Raw genomic sequence first — 27,716 nt, forward strand, 5'->3', positions numbered from 1 at the left:
AGCATTGCACACCAGACCAGGAAACACCTCCATGCTCCAGTCCAAGTTAAATCATCAAAGCAGTTTATTGAAGATTATAAAAAGCACTTGAGCCAAAATAGTAAAACCTTTAAAGTCTATATGTGTAAAATAGTCCTCAAGGTACAAGAATAGTCCAAAATCCCAAAGCAACAGGATGAACAGCACAGGAACCAGGAAATACAAGGCAGCATAAAATCCAATACAAAAATCCAGAGACAATCTTTCAAACTTGGAAGCATGAAACAGGAGCAAAGGCATGAAACTAGAATTCCCTCAGAAAGCTTGACTAGGACTTGGCACAAGCTGTTGTCGCAATTACCAATGTTGACCAGACTGGTCAGGAAACAATCCCGGCCTCACTAATAAAGAAGTCATGCCTTCTCCCATGAGTTTCTGCTATGGGTTTCTTCTGTAAGAGGTGCTGTGACCTTCGGAGGTGCTGCTGAGCAGCCTGAAGTTTGCCAAAACTAAGTCTCCTATCAACCAGCTCAATATCTTGCAAACTCATTAGTTTCTGCACCTGGGATTTCAGCCCCTGAACTCTGTTCCCTAGAGAACCACTCCTCTGCACCATGCAGAATGTGACTTATACACGAGCATATATGGTAACCCAGTGAGTTCTAGCCCTAGGTGCTTTGCACTGTGTCCTGTTAAATGTACCCGTTGTATGGACAGAAGTTTAGGTTCTCTCTTCATTTTAAATCCACTTGTGCTTTCTAAACACATTGACCTTTGATTATTGTGTTGACATTTTCATGAGATTGTTAGTGTGTTTTCTCAAAACCATTCTGTGTTATGTAGAAAAAACTGTGCAATACACTCATGTCTTTCAGGATATTGGGGGCACATTTTGTATGTTATTGTGGTGAGGGGAGTGATTAGGATCTAAAAGATATCTTTCGTTCTGCCCACTGAGCTGTGTAATTCACTGGATGACCCTGAGCTTGCCATTTTCCCTTTCCTCTGAGCTGTGTAAAGATTAAGCAGGAGGAGTGCCTTCCATGGAGCCTTAATTGAAGGAAATGTAGGATATGAAAGTAAATAATGATAGATAATATTGGCTTGTACATATAAGCACATGTTTCAGTGTTAATGTAGCATCTTATAGGTAGATGAGTGGGTTAATAGACACAAGACTCAATCAGCAAAATACATATTGTGAAGAAATACGGAGTGGTTGCCCAAGAATAAACATCAATCAGCAAGATTTGTACACAATCATAGATGGTGCAAGGAATTATTATTATTATTATTATTATTATTATTATTTCTTGCCCGCCTCCGGCCCGAAGTGGCTTACAACATCATAATACACATTCACCTAAAATGCTAATTATTCTGGTGCATGGAATTGAGAAACAGAGGATGGTTGAATTCCCTTCTGCAAGTTGTTGTTTAGACTAATCACTTGTTTCCCTATAAAAATTGCAAATTTAAATGTTTTTGATATTATTCTATATCAAACACAGGACTTTAGCCCATTCCTTCCTGTTGACACATTTGCAAGGCAGCCAATTGTAATTAATGGATTCTTCAGCAAACTCAGCATTATATCATATGCTTTGTGTTGTAAAGGACCCTCTCTTCGATCTATGATGTTTCTGGGGAAGACTAGGGGGGGGGGGGGGGGGACGGGACCTCTGTGACACTCCAAAGTACAAGAAAATGCATAGATAATACTGGCCTAAATGGCCTATTTGGTGTCATGGTGTGGCAATGAACAAAGCTGTGGAAGCCAAGGTTCAAATTCCCAATCAGCTATGGAAACCAGCTGGCCGACCTTGGGCAAGTTACACTCTCTCAGCCTCGGGAGAAGGCAAAAACAAACCTTGCCCCAAAAAATCCCCATTCTGTTAAGGTTGTCACAAGTCAGAAATGACTTAACAGCACACAAAACAACAAATGGACTATGAGGTACTCTTTGTATGTCTGTCTTCTGCAGTTCTTCACATGAATGGTTCAGATCTGTTCTTCTTATGAAATAATTTTCTTTTGTGCTTTTGTTTCCTAGACTGATACAACAATTAAATTATGGAAAAATGGTTTTACAGTGAACGATGGTGAACTCCGAAGCTATACAGATGTTGCAAACCAGCGCTTTTTAGACTCAATCAAAAAAGGGTAAGTTGACTTAGGGGCTTATACTGAACTACAGTAACCTCTGAATTGCTCTGTTTCCGTCATATATTCAAGCTCTTGTTCTACTTTTTACTTATGCCTACATGTACTTCTAACACTATGAATAGTTGTCAGAGTTGTTCTGTTTAGGACTGTGGTTCTCAACCTGTGGGTCCCCAGATGTTTTGGCCTTCAACTCCTAGAAATCCTAACAGGTAGTAAACTGGCTGGGATTTCTTGGAGTTGTAAGCCAAAATACGCAGAGATCTACAGGTTGAGAATCACTGGTTTAGTAAGTGTGTATTTCTATATTATTTAAAATATTTATATGCTGCCTGATTAGTATTCGGCAGCATTTTGATGCAAGGATGCAAATAAATGAATGAATAATAAATAAAATGGTGTGGGAGTTGTATTGTTTACAGTGCTTTAAAATAGCACAAAAGCCCCTCTTCTGAATGCTTTATGTTACTTATCTGCGCTTCCCATGTAGTGTCCTGCAAACTGTCATTTAGTAGGTGTTAGGCCATCATTGGGTATTCAGGGATGTGTTTTGTGTGTGTGTGTGTGTGTGTCAGGGTGTGTCAGGAGCGATTTGAGAAACTGCAAGTTGCTTCTGCCGTGAGAGAATTGGCCATCTCCAGGGACATTGCCCTGGGGAAGCCTGGATGTTTGAGGTTTTTTACCATCCCTGTGGGAGGCTTCTCTCATGTTACCACATGGGGAGCTGGAGCTGACAAAGGAAGCTCAACCCGCTCTCCCCGGATTTGAATTGCTGACCTATCAGTCAGCAGTCCTGCCGGCACAAGGGTTTAACTCATTGTGCTATTGGGGTTCCTAGGGATGAAACAAATCAGATTTTAAACTTTGGCTAGCTCTCCAGTCAAATAATTGATTTGAAATTTAAATGTCTCTCGATATTTTTAATGCTGTATTTTGTGATGCTGTAGAACTGTTTTTTTCTGTTAAATGATGCTTAGGGTGAACAGCAGCTTTGGTCTCAAGTTTCTTGAAGTCATATCATCCAATAAATCACATCAGTTCTATGTAATCAGTTTCTACTGATCACTAGTAATTATCACTAGTAAAATACTGATAATTAATGAAATTGGCAGGTAACCAAGATGGCTTTGAGCTGAAACAGAAAATGAAACCAAATCTGTAGCCCAGGACAAATATATTTCCCCCCCACCCCCCGGAGGGGGGGAATAAAATAACCAAAGGGGATTGTATTTTGAGAAATTTGGATATTATAGACAAGGTATTGGGGATAAATGTTCTCCATGCCATCAAAAGCATCAAGATATGCTAGACAGAAACAAGATGTTGCCAAATTTTCAGAGGGCCTGGCAGAATTAGCAAGTTGTCATCAGTCTCTGCAGAGGGAATGCACTCTTGGCAATATGCCTGCTATTTGTAGGGCAGTCCCAGGGAATGGGTTCAGTCTAACATAGTGTCAGGATTTCCATCCGATCCCCCCCCCCCCCCTTCCATGTTGAAAACATGATCCAAAATTCACAATCTTCCAGAAGAGGTTTTTGCGTATATAGGAAGTTTGGGGGGGGGGTGCAGGAAAGATGGCTCCATTACTATTGTTCAGTGTTGCTACCTGGAAACATATTGTTGGGTAAGGCAATGTCATTTCCCTTAATATGAATGTACATTGCATTTTTTGACCAGAGGTCATGTCCAGCTAATAGTTAATAGCTCAGGTTTTGATGTACGGATACCTGGATGCTATTCTTGCCAACACAGCAGAGAGGAACCTGTTGGCTTCTAGATGTCTTGGGCTTCAGCTTCCTTAAATTTAATCTACTATGTCATTAGCTAGTCAAAATGGGAATTAAATTCCATGAATAACTAGAGAGCCACATCTTCCTTACACCTGGTTTAGTGTAATGATGTTCTTATCACTGTATACTAGAAAATACTATCACGAAAGCACAGCAAATGGGGAAAGTTATTGCTGAGGATACAATTACCACATTTAACTTGTTTGCTAGATCTATACCTACTCTGTTTATGAGTTGATGATTGTGTATTTTTTTCTGCTTTTTTAAAAAGGGAGTTACCTTCTGAGTTACAGAAGATATGTGGCAAAGAAGAAGTGGCTGTGAAGGTGGATGATAAAAAGCATGAGGTGTATACACCGAAGAAGCCAGTGTTCCATCCTTTCTCTGGACAAGGGTACAGATTAGGAAGGTGAGGAGTATTTCTGAAATTGAATGCTGATTAAGACACAAATTAAGGGAGATATAGTAATTTCTCCAAGGTCTGACTTCTGGGCAGATAGGGTACTGGAGGTAATGAATTCTGAGAAGACTACTTTGAATAGTTGCCTGATTCATGGAACAAGGTTTATCAAAGCCAGCCTTCTGAAAATGCATAGACTCTGAGAATACCCCATCATCATTCAAAAGACAGACATTGAAGATTTTCCTTTCTAGTAACAACACCACGTCTCTTTTCCTTTGCCTTGGCTTTTTTTTCTCCTACTGCTGCCACCTAATAAAGGTAAAGGTTTCCCTCTGACATTAAGCCTACTCATGTCCGACTCAGGGGGGTGGTGTTCATCTCCATTTCTAAACCAAAGAACCGACGTTGTCCGTAGACACCTCCAAGGTCATGTGGCTAGCATGACTGCATGAAGTGCTGTTACCTTCCCGCCAAAGTGGTACCTATTGATCTACTCACATTTTCATGTTTTCAAACTGCTAGGTTGGCAGAAGCTGAGCTGAACAGCGGGAGCTCACCCCACTCCCTGGATTCGAACTACCAACCTTTCAGTCAGCAAGTTCAGCAGCTCAGCTGTTTAACCTGCTGCGCCACCAGGGACCCCTCGTCACCTACACCAGTGACAAGTTATTGACTTTGGACACTAACATGTAAAGGAGACCAATTTGCTTTAGATCTGTGAGTGTTCCACTCTGCACACATCAATATATCGTAGGCGATCACTATCAGCTTCAAGAATGGTGAGAGCAGGAATAACGTCATTAGTTCCTCCAGCTACACCAGTCCTCTGAAGAAACTGGTAGGGAACCAGTAAGATGCCATATCAGTACAAAAAAAAAAAGGCTGTAGCTGTGCAAAGAAGTACGCAGAGCTATCTTTGCCCCATTGAAAAGCCTACCTCTTTAGTAAACACCTCCTCTAGCATCCATTCTCATCAGAGTGGTTTGCCCCTAGATCAGTGTTTCTCAAACTGTGCTCCTCCGAGTGTTTTGGACTTTAGCTCCTAGAAATCCCAGTCAGATTACCAGCTGTTGGATTGTGGGACTATCTGGAGATGCACAGTTTGAGGAAACGGTGCTCTAGAGAATGGGATTTGACTCCCAGTTCAGCCATGAAAGCCCATTTGGTGATCTTGGTCAAGTCAGACTCAACCTCAGAAAACCTTGTGATTAGGGTCCCCTTAATTCAGAAAAGACTTGAAGGCACGCCACAAGAGACACTGAGCCACCCATCTCTTCATCTGAGAGCCCAGCAGTTTTGGCCTCTCCTTTGAGCTGTTTCCTTTCCAGATGGTTTTGTCAAGAAAACCAACAATGTTTAGTTGTGTTCTACTTCTATTATGTCTGATTATTAGAAGATCCAAAGAAGGAGCCTTCACCACATTCCAGGGCAGAGAGTTCCACTGCTGAACAGCTCTCACATAGGAAACAAAATAACAAAGAAGCAAAATAACAAAGATTTCAACATAAAAAACTAACTGCAATTTTTAAGATTTTGTAATCCACCTACTAATGAGGTCTTAGACCCGAAAATGTGTTTTAATTCAACATTCTCTATTCTTGTCTGACAAAAGCTAATGTTTCATCTCTTTGTTGTGATTTAAAGCTACATAACACTACAGTATAAATATTTTACAGTCACCAAAACAAAGAGTAATGAGTTGGTTGCATAATTAATGTGATTAAGCACCCAGCAGTCTAATGTGAAGATGAATTAAACCTTGTTTGAATTTGTCCTTTGCTTTCCAGTGCGACGCCAAGAATAATTTCTAAAGTAAAAAGAGACGTTGAAGAAATTGAAAAGAAAAAACCGACAGTGGTATTAAATTACTCAGAACCCATCACCAGTGTCCAGATCTGGTTAGCAGATGGAACAAGGATAGTACAGAAGTTTAATATTTCTCATAGGTAAGAAAATTTGATAATGCCACACATCTTTACCTGTGCAGTTTAATTCTATATATGTCTACTTGGATGTAAGACGCCCTGAGTTCATACTTGTAAGTGAATATATATAAGATTGTAGTGTCATCGTCTCTTTTTTGAGAAACAACTCCCTTTGGGTTCTATGAGAATTATTCTTAAGTAGGATGCAACTTAAAGTTCATATCACTTAGGTTTATTTATTTATTATTTATTTACAACATTTATATGCCGCCCTTCTCACCCCGAAGGGGACTCAGAGCGGCTTACAAGATATATACACATACAATATACTATATTATTAGCATAGCACAATATCAGTATTAAGTAGTACTATATTGTATTATACCATTATATTGTAATATTATTAGTATTTATATATTAATTTCTTTGTTTAGTGGAATGGAAATAATTGCTTTTCTCAAGGATAGAAGAGAAATAAGTGTTTTTATGGTATGAAAATCAAAACAAAATGTAAGTTGCAATATTGTGTTGTTAAAGGCTTTCATGGCTGGAATCACTGGGTTGCTGTGAGTCTTTTGGGCTGTATGGCCATGTTCCAGAAGCATTCTCACCTGATGTTTCACCCACATCTATGGCAGGCATCCTCAGAGGTTGTGAGGTCTGTTGGAAACTAGGCAAGTGGGGTTTATATATCTGTGGGATGTCCGGAATGGGAGAAAGAAATCTTGTCTGCTTGAGGCAAGTGTGAATGTTTCAATTGGCCACCTTGATTAGCATTGAATGGCCTTGCAACTTCAAAGCCTGGCTGATTGCAGCTTAGGAAATCCTTTGGGAGGTGTTAGCTGGCCCTAATTGAGTCTTGTCTGGAATTCCCCTGTTTTTTGAGTGTTGCTCCTTTAGTTTCCCATTTGGTCCTATCTGGGAAAATGTGCTTACCAGACTTGGAGCAACCCAAAATATAAAATCAAACTGGTGAGACACAATTACTCGAACAATGTATTAACTTACCTACTTAATAAGTCCTCAACTAAGACTGATTATTTAAAACATTTTATTCTACTTTGGCTCTGCCTCGTTGGGCCACCCATTTTTTGGATTTGTCTCAGATTATTTCAAATGAAATTGTGTGTATTTGTATGTTTTCTATACTTGGCTCTGACTGAGTTTGATTCAAGACTACAAGTCTACTCTTCTGCTTTGTTTATGCCAGTGGTTCCCAACCTTTTTTGACCAGGGACCATTCTCCAACATTAGTACCAAAAGGATTATAAATCAGTTTTTGGTCAACTTTAGATTTGTTTTGTTTATTTGTAGTGCTGATTCAGAAAATTGCATTGGTTAGACCACATCAGCTCTAGTTTCTGATACAAAACATATGCCATCTAGTAGTTGCCGTCTGCTCTCCCACAGAAAACCATATTTAATAAGCCTCGGCACTATAAGAGAGTTTTGCAAGAGCAGTTGCTCTCATGACAACGGTGTAATGGTGATGTCATGGACCATATTTTAGTTCTTGCAGACCACTGGTGGTTCCTTGGACCACAGGTTGGGAACTACTGGTTTATACCATGGTACTGGCTCCTTTAGAAATCATCATAATGAAGATCTTGCTGCATTGTTCAAATCACCACACACCCTCTGCTGTTGGCTTATGGGGATTGCAACATTAGCATGAGGAACGGTGACTGTATTTATTACCTTTTTAATTACAAGAGTGCTATTAATAGTCAAAGACTGGTGTCTTAGGGGTTCAGATAAGCAAAGAAGTTAAAACCAACAGTCAGAGAGTGTGAGACTCATAGACTAGCCACTGTTGTATATGTTTAGTGGTAGGGGCCTGTGATAGTCATCGTGAGGATAGTTGTCATAGATTGAATTGAATTAGTTGTAGTTGCTTTTTTAAATTAAGAAAACATATTTGTATAGTTTCGTTTTTTGTGAGTGAAGGGTTCTGTGACTGTATTTTATGCAATATTTTATATATTTGGTTGTTTGTTGGTTTGTTGTCCATTTTTGTTGAATAAAATTATTTTTTTAGAAGAGGAAGGGGACATCTACATGTGTACATGATGTTACAGAGCATATAAGATATGACCTTTGTATCTGTGGGAGGACACATTTCCTGAACTTACCATGGTCAGCGAAAACTATGGGTAATAGCAAATCTTACTGAACAAAGACTTTCCACATAGGGTTGCTGTGAGTTTTCCAGGCTGTATGGCCATGTTCCAGAAGCATCCTCTCCTGACGTTTCGCCCACATCTATGGCAGGCATCCTCATAGGTTGTGAGGTCTGTTGGAAACTAGGCAAGTGAGGTTTATATATCTGTGATTTCCATGTTGGGTGAAAGAACTCTTGTCTGTTGGAGGCAAATGTGAAAGTTGAAATTCAGCATATTTTTTAAGAATGCAAAAATGTAGGACCACTCTAACAACCACCATGTCAGACTACACAGAGAAGCCATTGAAATCCACAAGCATGTGGACAATTTCAACAGAAAGGAGGAAACTATGAAAATGAACAAAATCTGGCTACCAGTATTTTAAAAAAAACACCTAAAATCAGGACAAAATTCAGAAAATGGGAATTTCAGACACTAAACAATCAGGGCCAGGTAACATCTCCCAACAAAAGATTCCCCCCAGGCAGGAAGCAGCCAGGCTTTGAAGCTGCAAGGCCATTCAATGCTAATCAAGGTGGCCAGTTGCAACATTCACACATGCCTCAAGCAGACAAGAGTTCTTTCTTCCACCCTGGACATTCCACAAATATCTAAACCCCACTTGCCTAGTTTCCAACAGACCTCACAACCTCTGAGGATGCCTGCCATAGATGTGGGCAAAATGTCAGGAGAGAATGCTTCTGGAACATGCCCATACAGCCTGGAAAACTCACAGCAAACCAGTGATTTCGGCCATGAAAGCCTTCGACAACACTTTCCACAGAGTTGCACTGGAGGACGTAAGAAATGCCTAGGGAGGGAAAGGAAACCGCGGGGACTGATCTTGTGGATCCATATTTGAGGGGCAGAGGACAGTGCTGAATGGACCAATTGCAGAACATCCTCTGTTGCTAACACTGTAAAGGGGAGACTTCCTATGGGCACCACTTAAAGAGTTTATTTCCTCTGTTTCGTTTCTGATCCAAATTGCTGGACACACATTATCTTCAAATAACCTTATTTGTTTTTCTTCTCAGAATAAGCCATGTCAGAGACTTCATAACAACCCATCAAGGAGATCATGGAAGGGGTGCCTTCACCTTGGTCACGTCGCTTCCTTTTCGGGAGCTGCTGAATGAATCCCTCACGCTAGAGGAAGCTAACTTAAAAAACGCCGTCATTGTTCAGAGACTTAAGAAAACAACGGAGCCTTTCAAAGGCCTTTCGTAAGAGCCGGCATCAAGATGGCCCTGAAATAGACCATCAGGACAAAGCTACTACAAGTGACTCTTGGGGAAGAGACAAAACCATACTCAACGAATCACTGTGCAGTGGAGTTTGTTCCCTGTGCCCAGTGACTTCCTCTTAGTTGAGTTACTTTAGTTTATACCAAAAAGAAACAAATAGCAATATCTGCTGTCTATAGTACACCAGCTACAGCGCTGCTCCGAAAGGGCATTTGGCATGTGCTGTGCTGAATCTACTCTGCTGTGTCTTTCTTGGTTCGTTTTTCCAAATTAATGGCCTGGATGTAGAATGTAGTAGGCGGTATTTCATCAGGCCAGCTATCTTAAGCTAGATAGTTTTTCCAAGCCTAGTAAAGAAGAGACTTATAATGAGAGTCATAGGCTTCAATTTGCACCTTGAATTATTAACTGGACAAATGTTGCACTTTACTTTGAAAAGTACTATACCGGTACTTGATTTTGTTCTTTTGTAAAAAGAAAACAAAAAACTATATCCCAATGTGCTTTAGTATCCTCACAATGCCTGTAGTATAAAATTATTATTTTATTTATTTACTTTATTTGTATACCGCCCCTCTCAGACTTGCAGTGACTGGAGGTGGTTGGTATAGGTTGGTATAGCTAAACCATGGAGCCCCTGGTGGCACAGTGGGTTAAACCGCTGAGCTGCTGAACTTGCTGACCGAAAGGTCTTCAGTTTGAATCCAGGGAACGGGGGTGAGCTCCTGCTGTTAGCCCCAGTTTCTGCCAACCTAGCAGTTCGAAAACATGCAAATGTGAGATCAATAGGTACCGCTCTGGCTGAAAGGTAACAGTGCTTCATGCAGTCATGCTGGCCACGTGACTTGGAGGTGTCTACGGACAACGCTGGCTCTTTGGTTTAGAAATGAGGTGAGCACCACCCCCCAGAGTCAGACACGACTAGACTTAATGTCATTGGAAAACCTTTACCTTTATAGCTAAACTTAAAATTTCTTAAAACAAGGCGCAGTTGAGATAAGTTTCTAAATGCTGTTTCCTTAGAAACCTTTCTGCCAACGCATGTGGTAGACTACGGTCTTATTCGCACTTACCTGGAAGGGGGTCCCACTCCCACCGAATTCTTTGGGGCTGACTTCTGAATAGAAATGGCTCTGTACTGTTTGTCTCACTTTGTGTCACGAGCAAAAGATATACATACATTAGCCATAGCTCTGTAACCTTTATTTGGAGTAAAATTCCAGCTCTGAATAGATTGCTTTAGAATATCTCTCTATGCGAATATGTTTAGGGCTGCAGTTTTAGCTTATGGGACTGAAGAGAGCCACAATTGAGTCAGAACGGCTGAGTCAGTTCAAAAGCTGAATTGCAGCCTCTGCTGTGCCTCGGTAGCCTTTGACAAGGGACCGTTTCAAAGGGTGAATTGCATGGATTATGAAATAGTGCGGAATTAGGGAGAATGTCACCCCCTGTTTGGTTCTGTTTACTGGATAACAGGAACATGGTTTTGAAAAGCAAACCTTTTAATTCAGCTTACTTTGTAAAGCTTTCCTGAAAGAATCAGATGCATTTGATACTGCTTTTGGGGTGGGGGGGGGGGTGGAAGGGAAGGTTGAATGAGAGTATTGCTAGCTGAATTTTCTACTTTGAATTGTAATGATTTTGTGTATTTATTGCCTTTTAAAAAGATGTATTTTATGTCGTTTGAAGATGCTGTACAAACATTAAGCAAACCGTAGGCTTGTAACATAATAGGTATGACTCAGAGGAAAAGAGAGAAGACAGAAAAACAAGTAAACATGGGCACATAACCTTCATGGTTACATAAATGCTTAATAATTGAGAATTCTAGGGTTTTTTGTTTTTTTTTTGGTTTTTTTTTTTGCATTGCAGAATGATAGAAGTTGAATACCGCTGCATACTTCGGATCCCAGCATTTGTAGTTTTGTGAGAGATTTAGAATTTGGAACAAAACTGCAAATCCCAGGATTTTTATTTTTTTTTACAATGCATCCTTGGAAGTTAAAGGAGTATCAAAGTAGATCAGCAGAGTGTAAAAGGGAATTGAGCAGAATGGCTACTAAAGAGAAAAGTCAAATGGTGGTTGATCCATCAGAGTCCATGAAGTGAGGCGTGTCATCTCACCTCTCCTTCTGTGGATATAGTTAGGCATCTATTCTGCACAATGTTGTAGCATGGAGCCATGGCAATCAAGGTGGTATCAAACTGCATTAATTCCACAGTGTAGGTGTACTCTCAGTCACCAGGAAGTTTTAATTATAGTCAGCACGAATGGGAGCAGTTTTCCAGGGCTTCAATGTGGATTGTGCCTTTAGTGGTTCCTAACCTGTGGTTCCCCAGATGTTTTGGCCTACAACTCCCAGAAATCCCAGTTTACCAGCTTTTTGGATTTCTGGGAATTGAAGGCCAAAACATCTGGGGACCCACAGGTTGAGAACCACTGCTTTAGAAGATAGTAAGATGTCAACAGATGAAAAAACACCCTTTTCTTCCTCCAATTTTAGATAGGGATTGAATTGTGCACATGGGGTTAACTTTACATTTAACTCTTTCCTCCAATGTGGTCTTCTTTTCCACTGCCGTCTTCTGTGTTTTCTTTAGGAAAGGTACTAAAGAAGGAATGTCATTGTGCTATTTACCCTCTTCTAGCTATCCAAACAATATAGAATCATAAAGTTAGAAGAGGCCACATGGGCCATCCAGTCCAATCTAATTCTGCCATGCAGGAAAAGCACCATCAAAGCAACCCCAACACAGGAGGTTTTCCTTTGAAAACCTCCAAGGAAGGAGCTTGGCAGAATCAAATTGCATTTTTTCTCCCAGGATCAAAGCTTAGAAAAATAGTTGATTCTGGACGACCTAGACCAAAACCTGCTAACCTTTTGCTGGTTTTTTAGTTTAGGCATTAGTGCTGCATTAGTGGCCTGATAAGGAGACACAGTGGTGCAGTGGGTTAGACCCTTGTGCTGGCTGAACTGCTGACCTGAAGGTTGACAGTTCGAATCCGTGAGATGGGGTGGGCTCCCGTCTGTCAGCTCCAGCTTCCCATGAGAGAAGCCCCCCACAGGATGGTAACACATCCAAGCATCCCCTGGGCAACGTCTCTTCAAACGACCAATTCTGTCACACCAGAAGCAACTTGCAATTTCTCAAGTTGCTTCTGACATGATAAAAAAGTGACCTGATGCTGATAGGAGCAGTTTATCTAGATCATGGTGTAAAGAAGCGTAATCCCAACGAATGCTACCAAAATTTGCAAGGAGGTACTAACGCCACAGAAATGGGATTACACCAAAACTGTAAGGAACCTCCTGCTTTGCTAATTAAACTGCCACCATAATGTATAGAGACGCTGGTATTAAAGTCTCTGTTAGTCTCTGTTTGCGTTGTGAGGTAATCTTGGTAGAGTGGAATGCACCGAACGTAAAATCAATGGAGATGAGGCAGTTTTTAAAATAACAAAGAAAACAAGTTTATTGATGAACAAAGCTTGTGGTTTCAATATAAAGATGTTCAGCTTGGCAATACTTGATGGTTACAATATGGAGAGGTTATGCTTGGCATATACTTGATGGTTACAATATGACTTGGTAGAGATACAATTCAGGCTTTGGATGTTACACTTTTAAACTCTTGCTCTGGTGAAGGTGTCTATTATTCAGTGTTCCCTGCTGTGAATATTCTCACTATTTGATCTATACTGGATCAAATAATAGAACTCCAGTCTTCCACCGACTGGCAATCGTACAAAGCCTCTGTTATTTCTTATTAACTAAAGAATCCTAACAGAGTTTTACCCTTCAGCTCCCTAGCTGAAGAAATATTCACAAACACTAACTAACACTACACTCCTTCACTCCTCAGAGTCTCTTCTCTGACTCTCTTATTCTCTCGGAGTCCCTAACTGACTCTGCTCTCACTCTCAGGGTCTCTTCCTCCTGACTGAAAAATAACTGTCACTTTCAAACCTTTTTCTCTCTAAGCTCCTCCCACCTCCTCTTCTGCCTTGTTTCCATGGCAACATGTCTCTCACAGCTGGGCCGCTTCAGCCACAGGCAACCAATGTAAAACACAAATGCAGATTTAAACACATTATAATAAACACTTCTGTACACATGGGTCCTCAAAGTTTTCAAACAGAGGGCCAGGTCACAGACCCTCAAACTATTGGAGGGCCAGATTATAATTTGAAAAAAGCATGAAGGAATTCCTATGCACAGTGCACATATCTTATTTGTAGTGCAAAAAAACACTTAAAAACAGTACAATAATTAAAATGAAGAACAATGTTAACAAATATAAACTTATTAGTATTTCAATGGAAAATGTGGTCCTGCTTTTGGCTGATGAGATAGGGTTGTTGTTGTTGTTGTTGTTGTTGTTGTTGTTGTTGTGTGCTTTCAAGTCATTTGAGACTTAGGTTGACCCTGAGCAAGGGCTGGGTAAATGACCTTGGAGGGCTGTATTTGGCCCTCGGGCCTTAGTTTGATCTAAATCATGGGCTTTAAATGCCCTTCTTTTAGCTGTATATTACCTCTGCCTAGTGCTTAGAACAAACGAATGAAGTTTGATGTAATTTTAACTTATGGAATCCTGGGAGTTGTAAGTTTGGCGAGGCACCAGCACTCTGGCAAAGAAGTTTAAAGACTTTGTACATAGAAGAACAACTCCCCAGATCCCATAGCATTGAGCCATAGCAATTAAAGTGGTGTCAAACTGCATTCATTCTACAATGTAGATGCACACCGAGAAAAGGGCTTTTTAACTGTTGTCAAAGCTGGCCCACTGCTTTCAGTGTAAACGGAACTCTGCAGAGAGGACCAAACTGAATTGTCACTTGCCAAAGAATGAGTGTGAAGACGGCTGTCTTTGCAGTTTTGCTCTGCAATGGTCAGTTAAGATTAAATGCACACATGTTTTCAAAAGATGTTTTCAAAAGATGATAAGCTGGCTATTGAATATCTGTGGCTAAAGTTGTAGTAGTAATATATGCTAGCTCTTGATATTGTGTGGGATTGTCTACATTACTGCTCCATGTAGACATTTCTGGTGTGATGCTAAATCCAACTGGACCCCCTTCCACACAGCTGAATAAAATCCCACATTATCTGCTTTGAACTGGAATATATGGCAGTGTCGACTGAGATAACCCAGTTTGGAGCAGATATTGCGGGATTTTCTGCCTTGATATTCTGGGTTATATGGCTTGCGTGGAAGGGCCCTGGTCCAACTTTGGGGAAAAGGTGGCATATAAATACAGATAAATAATATAAACTGTATGGAAGTAGTTCTACTGCATATTACACAACAATAGCAGCAGCTACCTGTAGATATTGCCCTTAGACAATACCCTTCCTGGTTTTTTAAAAAAATAATGTTTAAAAGCTTGCATGTGGTAAAGCCATGTGCTGGCATTCAGTGCCATATTTAGTTCCAAGAATATATTGGAGCATTCTTTTTTTAAGGTAGACAATCATAAGCCATTATTTTCAAGGAAGGTACACCAAAATAATAATAATAATGTGTGGCAATCATTTCACATCTGTCTTATATTCAGGCTCTTACAAGTTACTTTTGTTCCTGCTGCACTAGTTTGCCTTTGAGAGCCAGCATGGTGTCATTGTTTGAGTGTAAGATGAAAGTACCCACAATGCTGTCTCAAACTTGCAAATGTGCCCATCGTTCTGAAAAGGATGTGGACTTTCAGTAGCACATAAATTGGACCTGTGTAACATGGCAAGTTCTTCTTGGAGTGTTCCCGTAGTGAAAGATATGTAGGACGCATCTCCACTATAGAATTAATGCAGCTTGACAGCAACTGCTATGGCTCAATACTACGGAGTCATGGGGGTTGCAGTTTTACAAGGTCTTTAGCCTTCTCTTCCAAATTGCCGATGCCAAACTACAGCTCCCATGATTCTATAGAATTCAGCCACAGCAGTTCAAGTGCTGTCAAACTGCATTAATTTTGCAGTGTAGATGCACCCATAGACACTAATTATAAGACTCCTGCATATTGTGATTCCATGTAAAATATTCTGACTTGTGAGAAATAGCCATTGTTAATGCAGAGACAATTTATTTTGAAAAGCACAGTGAAATATGTATGGTATCAAGAGCATGTGTATTTTGTGTGCATACCCATATGCATGTCATCCATACTCATGTCATCTTTTGTTGTCATTCTATGTTGTCCTGTATACAGAAACCATTACATTGCATAATTACTATCAAGAACAATCATTTCTGCTGATTTTGAAAATAATTGTATAGGAACCTGAGAATTGCTTAAGAAAACTATGAGATTCATGGGGTTGCATAAGTTGATAAGCTACTTAAAGGCACATATTAACACACTCATAGAAAGACAGATATATAGAACTGTTTGCAAAGGCAGCAAAATATGTAAAATTACCCAATCTACACATTTTATGCTGTTTTTTCTCTGTTTGGGCCTTTAAACTATCTTGTATGAATTTCTCAAAGCATGTCTTCTTTACTGGAGATGCACAGAAAAAATAAGTGCCTGTAAATTTGCAGTTTTCTATTTGAGGAGATTTTTTTTGAAAGTATAAAATGCTCAAGATGGGATTGTTTTTTCTAAGAAGTTGTGTTATTGATAAATATATTGATTTTGTGTATAACTGAATCTGTTACCTAGATCTTTACTCTATGCATTGATTTAAACTAGGACACAGTGCTACACAGATGAAGTAACATACGTGGGATCATATATATGTAAAACCATACATACAGTGTCTATTTCACAGTGTTCCCTGTATGGTAGATCGAATTTAGTGCCTTAATATGAGATCATGCATCAAAGCCAAGGTGTTCTGAAAATCTAGATACTTAATTTAGATTTAAAAGCAGGAGGTGTTATAAGTGGTTGAGAAGCAGTTTCACATGGGATAAAAAAATATGCTTCTCCTTTGTGATCTGTGTGAAATGCGCACATATGGTAACTGATGCACCATTTATGAAAATTTCACAGATGACCACTCAAAGAAACATGGCTACAGGTAAGCAGCCATCATTTCTCCTTCGTGGTCTCTGCGAAATGCGCATATATGGTGCATCAATTACCATATGTGTAAATTTCACAGATGACCACTCGAAGAAACATAGTTATAGGTAAGCAATCATAATTTATGTCAAAAGTTCTAAGGAACTATATTATCCACCAATGTTCCCAATTTGGCAAAGACAGTTCCTATTGGTCTTCCGTTGTCTCGCTTTTTCAGCTGCTTTTGAAAAGTCCTATTTTTGACTCTTGTCCTCAGCTGACTTTCCTGTAGACTCAGAAGCAAACTGCTGCAGCTTCTTTTCGCTTGTGTGATTTTCCCCATTCATAACTTTTGCCATCTTGACCGCACAGATGTTGCTTGACCACATGTGTCCTTGTTTCTTCTGTGATAAGAGGATCTGTGATGTTTTTTAAAAAGTGGAATGTTTTAGCTGGTTGAAAACCAAAAATGCCTGTTGATGCATGTAGTTCATTCTTCAGCTGCATCTATTGTACCCTCGTGTACCATCTTTTCTTTTTGGAGGCAACTATGTTCAAACATTTTCATATCCATCAGTATCTGTGTTAACAGTACACAGCTAAAACCAGTTTCCAGACCCAATCACGCCAGTGTTCCCAGAACGAGAAGATGGGATGACAAAATCGTTTGGATTTAAAATTGTGTACAGCTATAATCCAGGAATTGCATCTTAGAAGAGTCATGCTATACATGTCTTAAGAAGTGACTTAAGCAGGAAGACAAGTGTAGGATCCCAACATTGGACAAATGTTGGGTATTGGAGTTATGTATTAATGGGAGTTTTTTTTTCCTGAAATGAAAGTTGCCATTTTAAAGCTAGATAATGTCAAAGCTAAACAGAATTCCTTTGTGACTTTAAGCACAACAGGCTCGAGGTTTCACTTTACAACTGTTTGGAGTAATGCATTGCAGAGATGAGGCACAACCTAAAAAGTGGGCTATTTGTAGAATTCTTTGTATTAAAATTTAAGAAGAAATTGTAATTAAAAGCTGAGTTTTAAGACTGAATTTTTGTACGCTTTTTCCTTCGTTCCTTGAGTCACCTGTACAATTCTGTATTGCAAATTATAGTTTTGAAATCCTTGCCTAGGAAATGTGTACGTGTTGGGAGGAAAAGAAAAAAAGGCTTGAGAGCAACCTGTTAAGAAACCTCCAACCCAAAGGTGTTACCCACTCTTCTTGTTTTATTTATTTTACTAATTTTGTCTCTTAAGAAAAAAATAACACCTTATCCGATCCACAGACACACATTGAAAACACTCTCTTATTTATATAAGGTCAGCCCTAGGCATTTTTGTTGTGTGCTATAAAGAAAAAGTGGGGTGTAGCCATAGTGGGATTTTCGGGGGGGACGGACCACCATGGTTAAATCCTTGTGCCAGCAGAACTACTGACCAAAAGGTCAACGGTTGAAATCCAGGAATGGGGTGAGCTCCCATCTGTCAGCTTCAGCTCATGCGGGGATATGAGGGAAGCCTCTTACAGGATGGTAAAACTTCCAGGCATCCCCTGGGCAACATCCTTGCAGACAGCCAATTCTCTCACACCAGAAGTGACTTGCAGTTTCTTGAGTCGCTCCTGACACTGGAAAAAATGTAGTTTGGGGAGACACCAGAACTCTGTACAGCAAAGTTTCCCAAACTGTGTTCCTCGACATGTTTTGGACTTCAGCACCCACAATTCCCCACAGCTGGGAAACTGGTTGGGATTTTTGAGAGTTGCTGTCCAAAACACTTGGGAGCACAGTTTGAGAAACACTGCTCAACAGAATCCTAAAAGGCCGTCCCTAAACTGCAAATCCCTGAATTTTATAGGACGATTCCATGACTTTTTAAAGTAGAATTGTATAATTGCCACATGTTAAAGGGCCCCGGGTTGTATGGCGTATAGAGCTCAAGAGCAGCTGAAAGCCACTTCAGCCCACACAATTATGTGGTTTCACTTTTCAACCCACACTGTTTTGGATAATGCAGAATGTTGTGGAGAGGTGGCCGCCACCTCTCCACAAAAGACAACATTGACACTGAAATACAACAGTGCCTGAGCTCTGCGAGTCCGGATGCCCGACCACCGTCTCGGAAAGCAGTTGCTCTATTCCGAACTCAAGAAAAGAAAACAATGTTGGTGGGCAGGAAAAGATATTTAAAGATGGCCTCAAAGCCAACCTTAAAAACTCTGGCATAGACACTAAGAACTGGGAAGCCCTGGCCCTTGAGCGCTTCAGTTGGATGTCAGCTGTGACTAGCAATGCTGCGGAATTTGAAGAGGCACGAATGGAGGGCGAAAGAGAAACATGCCAAAAGGAAGGCATGCCAAGCCAACCCCAACCAGGACCGCCTTCCCCCTGGAAACCAACGCCTTCACTGCGGGAGAAGATGCAGATCAAGAATAGGGCTCCACAGTCACCTATGGACTCACTAGCACACTGATTTTGGAAGACGATCCTACTTGGACAACGAGGGATCAACTAACTAACTGTAGAACGTTGGATCAGAGAAGGTTAGATAAGCGAGACTACTGTACATGTGAATATATATCACTGAAGAGAAGACTTTACTCAAACAAGTTTTTGGCTTTTCTTTGGAAAATCATCCTTTTACAAAAGGTTATGATTTTCAAATGGTTGTGAATGCCATTTTTCCCCAAAAGGTTGTGGAGATTCTGGTTTTCCTAAAGGTTATGATCTCTAAAAGGTCGTGCCTTTCCAAAAGCCAAAGTTTGCCCAATGCTTTCGTAGAATGAACTTTGACACCATTTCAACTGCTATGGTTCAATCCTAGAAAATCCTGGGAGCTGGAGTTTGGGGTATTTATTTATCGTGTCAGCTGCAAACCAAACAGTTGTATTACATTAAAAAAACACACACACAAAGTTTGCAGACTTGGTATTCTATTAAATGTCCTTTGACCAGTATCTGGCCTCTTGGAGTGCCTCTGGTGTTGCTGCAAGAAGGTTCTCCATTGTGCATGTGGCAGGGCTCAGGTTGCATTGCAGCAGGTGGTCAGTGGTTTGCTCTTCTCCACACTCACATGTCGTGGATTCCACTTTGTAGCCCCATTTCTGATGGTTGGCTCTGCATCTCATGGTACCAGAGTGCAGTCTGTTTAGCGCCTTCCAAATTGCCCAGTTTTCTGTGTGCCCAGGGGGGAGTCTCTCATTTGGTATCAGCCATTGCACATCAATTTGGCTAAGATCGAAGCCTTCCAAGTGAAGCAGCTTCGCACCTTCCTGGGCCTTTCCATAACAACGCTGACGGCGGCAATTAGGGCTGAGCTAGGAATACTCCCAGTAAAAGCTCAAATTTTAATGAGACAGTTTAATTACTGGTCAAAAGTAAACTCTATGGATCCCAGTAGACCTCCTCGGCTATGTCTAGAGGATCAAGTCCAGCATGATCAGAAGTCATCGTGGATGGCGGCTCTGAATAATGGGTTGGCTGGATTCGGTCTGCCTTTGCAATTTCTGGGTGTTTTGGGTCCGGGGGCAGGGCAAGTGCTCAAGCGGCGCATTCGGGATGTCTATGCACAGCTGGACCTAGAGAGCATAGGTAGGTCTTCAGCCACAAGGTTTTTAGCTTCCCACAAAAGGAATATTCATTTAGAGCACTACCTAACTATTCCACTTCCTCTACCCTTAAGAAGAATATATACTAGGGCTAGGTTTGAACAACTCAGTACTATGGTGCAAACCGAGTTTGAGACTCTGAGAGATTCTGCGTCTGGGGAGAACAAACAGTGGAAGACATTGAACATTTCTTAATGGACTGTCCAGCATATACTGAACTGCAAGACAGAAATTTACATCCAATATTATCCAACTGCAGGTCCCCCAACAGAAATGATATTCTGACATCCCTCTTGCAAGGGCAGGAAAGATCCAGCATATTCAGAGTAAGCCTTTTTATTCTGAAAGCTATTAAGAAAAGAGCAGATTTCCTGAAAAAAGAACCAGGAAAATAAGATTCTGACTATAAATAGGTCGGCTGCTGTCTTCACCTTGTTGCCTTGTATTTTACTTGTGTTCTATTTTGAAATGGTCATATGACTGATCAAATAAATAAATATTATTATGATTATGGTATCAGCCATTGATTGAGGTTCTGGGTTTGAGCCTGCCACTTTTGGACTCTCGCTTGCTGAGGTGTTCCAGCGAGTGTCTCTGTAGATCAGTGGTTCTCAACCTTCCTAATGTCGTGACCCCTTAATGCAGTCCCTCATAATGTGGTGACCCCCAACCATAATATTGTTTTCGTTGCTACTTCGTAACAGTCATTTTACTACTGTTATAAATCATAATGTAAATATCTGATATGCAGGATGCATTTTCATTCACTGGACCAAACTGGGCATTAATACACCCAAATGTGAATGCTAGTGGGGTTGGGGGAGAATTGTTGTAATTTGGGAGTTGTAGTTGCTGGGATTTATAGTTCACTTATAATCAAAGAGCATTCTGAACTCCACCGGCGATGGATTTGAACCAAACTTGGCTCCTATGACCAATGGAAAACACTGGAAGGGTTTGATGGGCATTGACCTTGAGTTTGGGAGAGTTGTAGTTCACCTATATCCAGAGAGCATGTGGACTCATGCAATGGTGGATCTGGACCAAACTTGGCACGAATACTCAATATGCCCAAATGTGAACACTGGTGGAGTCTGGGGAAAATAGATATTGACATTTGGGAGTTGTAGTTGATGGGAATTATAGTGCATTACAATCAAAGAACATTCTGAACTCCACCAATGATAGATATGGGTCGAACTTCCCACATGGAATCCCCATGACCATCAGAAAATACTGTGTTTTCTTATGGTCTTTGGCAACCCCTCTGACACCCTCTCGTGACCCCCTCAGGGGTCCCAACCCCCAGGTTGAGAAACACTGCTATAGATCTTAGAAAACTTTTTCTTGATTTAAGTCATTGGTGTGCTGGCTGATATCCAAACAGGGTATGGGCCGGAGATGTCAATGCCTTGGTTTGGGGTGAAGCACCAGCAAGCCCTCTTAGGCAAAAGACCTTTGGGAAAGTGCAACTCCCAGGACTCCATAGCATTGAGCCATGGCTGTTGGAAGTGGTGCCAAAGTGAAACCCACAATGTGCTGTGGATGCACTGGAGAGTTGTGCCATAATAGAGAGTGGAAGTCCTGAGCCTGCTGCTTCTGTTTCAAAGGCATCGACCCCGCCCCTGGGCTTGAAAGGAGCAGAAGCAAGCCTGTATCTAGTAGCAGCCAAGGGAGGATGGTGGCAGCAGCAACGGGAGGAAGGCAGCGCCCCAGCCCCCAGGAACAGCCCCAGCCCCCAAGTGGGGGGTCTCCGGGAGAGGTGGGTCCCGCCTCCTCTTTGGCCCCCTCCAAAGCCCCTTGGGGTGCCTGCTCCCTCTTGGCAGGGCTTTCCCTTTGAGCCCCCCTCCTCCCTTTGAAATCAGGAGTGGGACATTGCCCTCTCCCCTGATTGCCCCCTCCAGCCCACCAAGACCTGGCACTGAGCATCTTTCACACTCTTGGATTCTTACAGGGATGTCACCAAGGCACCTGCCTGGTGTTTTCATATTACCTTTACTGGGGTGGGGATGGAAAAGGTTTTCTACATGGAAAGTAATTTTATTTCCTATCTATCTATTTCTCTCGCACTCACTCTCACACACATACATATACATACATGATAGGTGCATAAACTACTTTATAATTATTTAACTCTCTCTTTTTAATTATTTAACTCTCTCAATATATATACAGGTAGTCCCTGAGTTAGAAGCAATATAGGTTTATTCTGAAGTTGAATTTGGGGTTTTGGGGGTTTTTTTTGTGGGGGGAAATGGAAAAAGCTTTTACATGCATTGTAATTTCATTTCATATGTACTATTTATTTATTTAATGTCACTTTTATCCAGCCCATTTCAGCCCGAAGGCAACTCAGGGCAGAGTACAAATCGGCAACAATTAGATGCCATATATATTTCATATATATGTGAATGTGTGTGTGTGTGTGTGTGTGTGTATATATATATATATATAGAGAGAGAGAGAGAGAGAGAGAGAGAGAGAGAGAGAGAGGTGCCCAAACTCACTCTCTCTCTCTCTCTCTCTCTCTCTCTCTATATATATATATATATATATATATGTACAGGCTCTGTACATTTTCATGTATATTTATTTCATGTGTGTGTGTGTATACTGTATATGCCTAAACTGTACTTTTTCATTGTTTCTCTCTCGCGCTCGCTCTATAAATATATATACTGGCTCTGTAGGTTTTCATATAGATTTATTTCATATGTGTGTGTGTGTGTGTGTGTGCCTAAACTGTTCTTTTTAATTGTTTCTCTCTCCCCCCCCCTCTCTATATACACACACAAGATCTGTAGGTTTTCATATAGATTTAGTTCATATATACATACACACCCACATCTTTATGCATATAAATGTGTGTGTGTGTTTGTATGTGTCTGTGTATATATGTGTGTGTGTGTGTGTGTGTGTGTGTGTGTATGCCTAAACTGGGTTAAACAGTTGAGCTGTTGAACTTGCTGACCAGAATGTCAGCAGTTTGAATCTGCGAGACGGCCTCCTGCTGTCAGTCTCAGCTGCTGCCAACCTAGCAGTTCAAAAACAAACAAATGTGAGTAGATCAATAGGTACCGCTTTGGCAGGAAGATAATAGCACTCCATGCAGTCATGCAGGCCACATGACCTAGAAGGCACCTATGGACAACATTGTCTCTTCAACTTAGAAATGGAGATGAGCACCACCCCCCAGAGTCAGATTCGACTAGACTTAATGTCAAGGGGAAACCTTTTCCTTTACTATACTGTATATGGTGCTAGGGTGTTATACATTAAAAACATAAAATAAAGGAGTTGTGAAATATTGAAAGCCCTTTGTGACTTCTGTCCAGTTTTTGCTGTATTCACATTCCAGTTGATACTTTGCTTGCCCCTTTCCTTTGTATACCTAAACTGTATTTTTTTATTGTTCCTCAGAAGTTTCCGCAATGCTCAAAATCTAGGTAATGAAGAAAAATTTCATGGAATGGGTCAATGCCACTACTTTTGCCCACAGCTATACCCATCATGGATGAAGACACATTGGAAAGTCACAAAAGGATTTCAATATTTACTAACAGAGGCAAAGGAGATTGAGGGGTAGGAAAAAATAGGTCTTTAAATGCATCCGCACTGAAGAATTAATGCAGTTTGATACCACTTTGGCTGCTGTGGTTTAATGTTTGCAAGCATGGGAGTTGTAGTTGTAGTTTCACAGAGTCATTAACTTTTGCTGCCAATTAAGTGCCTCACCAAACTATAATGCCCAGAATTCTGTAGCATTGAGTCATAGCAGTGAAAGTGGTGTCAAAATGCATTCATTCTACAGTGTAGATGCACTCTCAGAAGGAGGGGTTGGAGGAAGTAAGTGGGCATAAAGGAGAGGATCCTGGAGAAATGCCAGTGAAAACGAGCAAATAAAACGAAACTTTCTTTTGTCAAAGACAACAGGAGAAAAGGAAAAGCTCTATTCGTGTACACATCTTTGTCTGAATGATAAGGCAGTTTTGGAATTTTATCTGAGAGTCCCACACTCTGTCGCTCCTTTTCACTCCTTTCGAACTGCTACTGGCCTTTTCTGATAATTTTTTTAAAAGACCATGGCAATACACTGATATTTGACTAGGGACTTTTGAAAGGCAATTCTGCATCTGAATATATACCCCTTTATATTGTTCCAAGTTAGGTTTCTTTTTATTGTTGTTCAGTATTAAAATCCACAAACTAAAATGCATTCCAGAGGAAAACCGCTACTATTTAAATCCTCTTAAAAGTGATTCTTCCACATTTCTATTAGTGTAGAATCTGTAGCTACAAAGGGGTAACTATTGCAGGACTTCTATGGGGCTAACTATATAGGACCGATAGAGGTTTTCATCTATCTAAAGCAGGCATGGGCAAACTTGGGGGTCGTATGCTAGCACTCCTTGCTACAAGGAATGGCTGCCCGGTGATGGTAGGGAAGGAGGAGGGAAAGAGAGAAGGAAGGAAGGATGAAAGGGAGGAACTGAATGATAGAAGGAAAAACAGGGAGAAAGGGAAGGAGGGAGGAAAGAGGAAAGGGAGGAAAGACAAAAGGGAAGGAAGGGAAAGATGGAAGGAGAAAGAGGGAGCGAGGGAAGGAAGGAAAGACAAAAGGGAAGGAAGGATGAAAGGGTGGAAGGGCGGGATGGAAGGAAGGGAAGGGGGAAAGAAGGAAAGAGAGAAGGAAGGATGAAAGGGAGGAAGGGAAGGATGGAAGGAAAAAGGGAGAGGGGGAAGGAGGGAGGAAAGAGGGAAGGGAGGAAAGACAAAAGGGAAGGAAGGGAAAGATGGAAGGAGAAAGAGGGAGCGAGGGAAGGAAGGAAAGACAAAAGGGAAGGAAGGATGAAAGGGTGGAAGGGTGGGATGGAAGGAAGGAAAGGAGGAAGGAAGAAAAGAGAGAAGGAAGGATGGAAGGAGAAAGGGAGAGAGGGAGGGAGGGAGGGAGGAAAGAGGGAAGGGAGGAATGACAAAAGGGAAGGAAAGATTTAATAGTGGAAGAATAGTAGAAAGGAAGAGAAGGAGGAAGGAAAAAGAAAGAAAGAAAGAAAAAGAAAGAAAGGGATGAAGCGAAGAATGGATGGAAGGAAGGAAAGGATAAAGGATAAAGGAAAGAAAGAAGGAAAGGAAGGCAAAATGGAAGGAAGGAGAAAGAGGGAGGAAAGTGGAAAGGGTGGACTAAAGGGTGGAAGGGAAGGATAGAAGGAGAAAGGGAAGGAGGATGAAAGTAAGGGAGAAGGAAAAAAGAGATAAGCGAGGGAAGGATGAAAAGTGGAAGGGAAGGAAGGAAGGGAAGGAGAAAGGAAAGAGAGAACGAAGGAAGGACAAGAGGATGGAAGGGAAGAAGAAAGAGGGAGGGAAGGAGGAAGGAAGGAGGGAAGGAAGACCAGGATGGTGAGAGAGAGGAGGACCTGAGAAAAGAGCCCAAGGGGCCACATCTGACTCCTGGCCCAGGTTAGCCCATACCTGATCTAAAGCTATTATTTACCTATGCCCAAGAATTTCAGTGCTTTGGATAGAAAAGTGAAATGACACCTCACTTGATCGCTCTGCACAAGGAAAACAGTATAATAAATGCCCATTGGCAACCTTTTTGAACTACTCCAGATCTGCTGCCTGGAGGCACCTGACTTTCTTAGTTCAGTTACAGAGCTGGCCTAGCATAATTTGAAACTATACATCTCTTAAAATACCCTATCTCAAAAGAAACTGCAAAAACAAGACAAAATATTGACTTTATTCTTTTAGAATTAATAATGTGCTTCCTAAGTGGATCTCTGCTATTGGCTGGTATGAGCTTCCTTCAAAACTTAGAACGGAGAAAGACTGTCCCTTGGCTTCATCAGCTGAAAGAAGAACTCCTTAGCCAAGAGTGACAGTTCTATATGTGGAGAGCCATAGCTGTCATATTAACTAATGCTTACAAATGCTTCAGAGTGCCTGTTTTTCTCTTTTAAAGAATAAGCAGATGCAATCTCTTACAAGAGAGTTATCAGTTGAGACAGAAGGATAATTTTATCCATCTGCATTTAACCACTGTGAGAAATGGCAACTTCATGCTGTAGTGGGCAATGATAACATTTCAGCATGTGCCTTAGAAATATTTGGGTGGACTCGATAGATAGTATTTCCAGTATATACTTGATTATAAATCATGTTTCCTTAATAGTAATAATAACAATAATAATAACAACACTTTATTTGTATACCGCCCTGTCTCCCCAAGGAGACTCAAGGCTGATTCCAGCATATACAGACACGAGGCAAACATTCAATGCCTCGAAACAATGAAACACAGATACACACATATAAAGGTAAAAGCTTCCCCTTCATCTCCAACTCTTGGGTTTGGTGCTCCATTTCTAAGCCAAAGAGCCTGCGTTGTCCGTAGATATTGTTCGACAACAGACACCTTCTAGGTCATGTGGCCGGCATGACTGCATGGAGCGCCATTTACCTTCCCGCTGAGGTGGTACCTATTGATCTACTCACATTTACATGTTTTCGAACTGCTAGGTTGGCAGGAGCTGAGGCTAACAGAGGGAGCTCACCCCATCCTGCGGATTTGAACCACCAACCTTTTGTTCAGCAAGTTCAGCAGCTCAGTGGTTTAACCAGTTGCGCCACCACGGCCCCTTGTCTCCTGTTTATACACACACTACTTGGAATGTTATTATTTTCCCTAAATATTTTATTTTATCTTCAGTTATTTATCCAGGAGCTGAAAACACTAATATTTCTCACTCTCCCTGCCTCCCTGTCTTGACTGAGGGTGTAAATCTTCACTACTTTATTTTTCTCAAAGGAAGCATCAAATAATTTTAGCCATTTTCTTTCACTGAAAGAAAGCATTTGAAAACCTCACTGTTTTTGCAGAGTTATCTGCACATCATTGTTTCGCACACACAAAAATGAACTTTATCCACAGGTAATAGCTTTTTCTTCACTGAAAATACTGTTTCCTCCACAAAATGCTATTTTCTATACAAATCAATCACACCAAGTTTTGTACAGCAAAAGTCTCCAATCACAGAATTGTTATGCACATGAAATAATATTTCATGTGCATGGAAAATGGTGTTTCATGTGAAGAAGAGGCTCATTTTAACCTTAGCCAGCAGTTCCCACTTTGGACTTTGTTCATCTTTTCAGATCAGATGCGAAGACACCCTCTCGATCTGCAGCAAATTGTGCTATGGCATTGGAGGAGCCCCAAACCAAGTTGCTAGCAGCGCTGCTTCATTCTTCCTTCAGATCTATCTCTTAGATATAGCTCTGGTAAGTAGTTTGGGAAAACCTCCCAGAATCTCGCAAACACTATAGCTATGGGGTTTGTTGTCTAAGGTGGAACTAGCAGAACTAAGGTGGAACTACAGCATCTGAAAAGGAGGGGATTATGCCCAGAGAAGGTTTCCTTTATCACTTCAGTTACTT

General features: G+C 41.0%; 2 protein-coding genes across 2 annotated transcripts in view; both read left to right on the forward strand.

The window, feature by feature from the left end:
• Window positions 1-17,723, forward strand: part of UBXN2A (UBX domain protein 2A) — a 34,061-nt gene extending 16,338 nt beyond the window's left edge. The window contains exons 4-7 of the mRNA XM_060786945.2: window positions 2,033-2,142; window positions 4,204-4,341; window positions 6,123-6,281; window positions 9,460-17,723. Coding sequence (XP_060642928.2) covers window positions 2,033-2,142; window positions 4,204-4,341; window positions 6,123-6,281; window positions 9,460-9,652 — 600 coding nt within the window. The 3' untranslated portion in view covers window positions 9,653-17,723. The remainder of the gene's footprint in view (window positions 1-2,032; window positions 2,143-4,203; window positions 4,342-6,122; window positions 6,282-9,459) is intronic.
• Window positions 17,724-21,952: 4,229 nt separating this feature from the next.
• The window catches only part of MFSD2B (MFSD2 lysolipid transporter B, sphingolipid), a 45,631-nt gene continuing 39,867 nt past the window's right edge, over window positions 21,953-27,716 (forward strand). Inside the window, exons 1-2 of the mRNA XM_060786935.2 lie at window positions 21,953-22,041; window positions 27,435-27,560. Of these exons, the coding sequence (XP_060642918.2) occupies window positions 21,958-22,041; window positions 27,435-27,560 (210 nt within the window). The 5' untranslated portion in view covers window positions 21,953-21,957. The remainder of the gene's footprint in view (window positions 22,042-27,434; window positions 27,561-27,716) is intronic.

This window comes from Anolis sagrei, chromosome 1, assembly GCF_037176765.1.
Source record: "Anolis sagrei isolate rAnoSag1 chromosome 1, rAnoSag1.mat, whole genome shotgun sequence".
NCBI classification, from domain to species: domain Eukaryota; kingdom Metazoa; phylum Chordata; class Lepidosauria; order Squamata; family Dactyloidae; genus Anolis; species Anolis sagrei.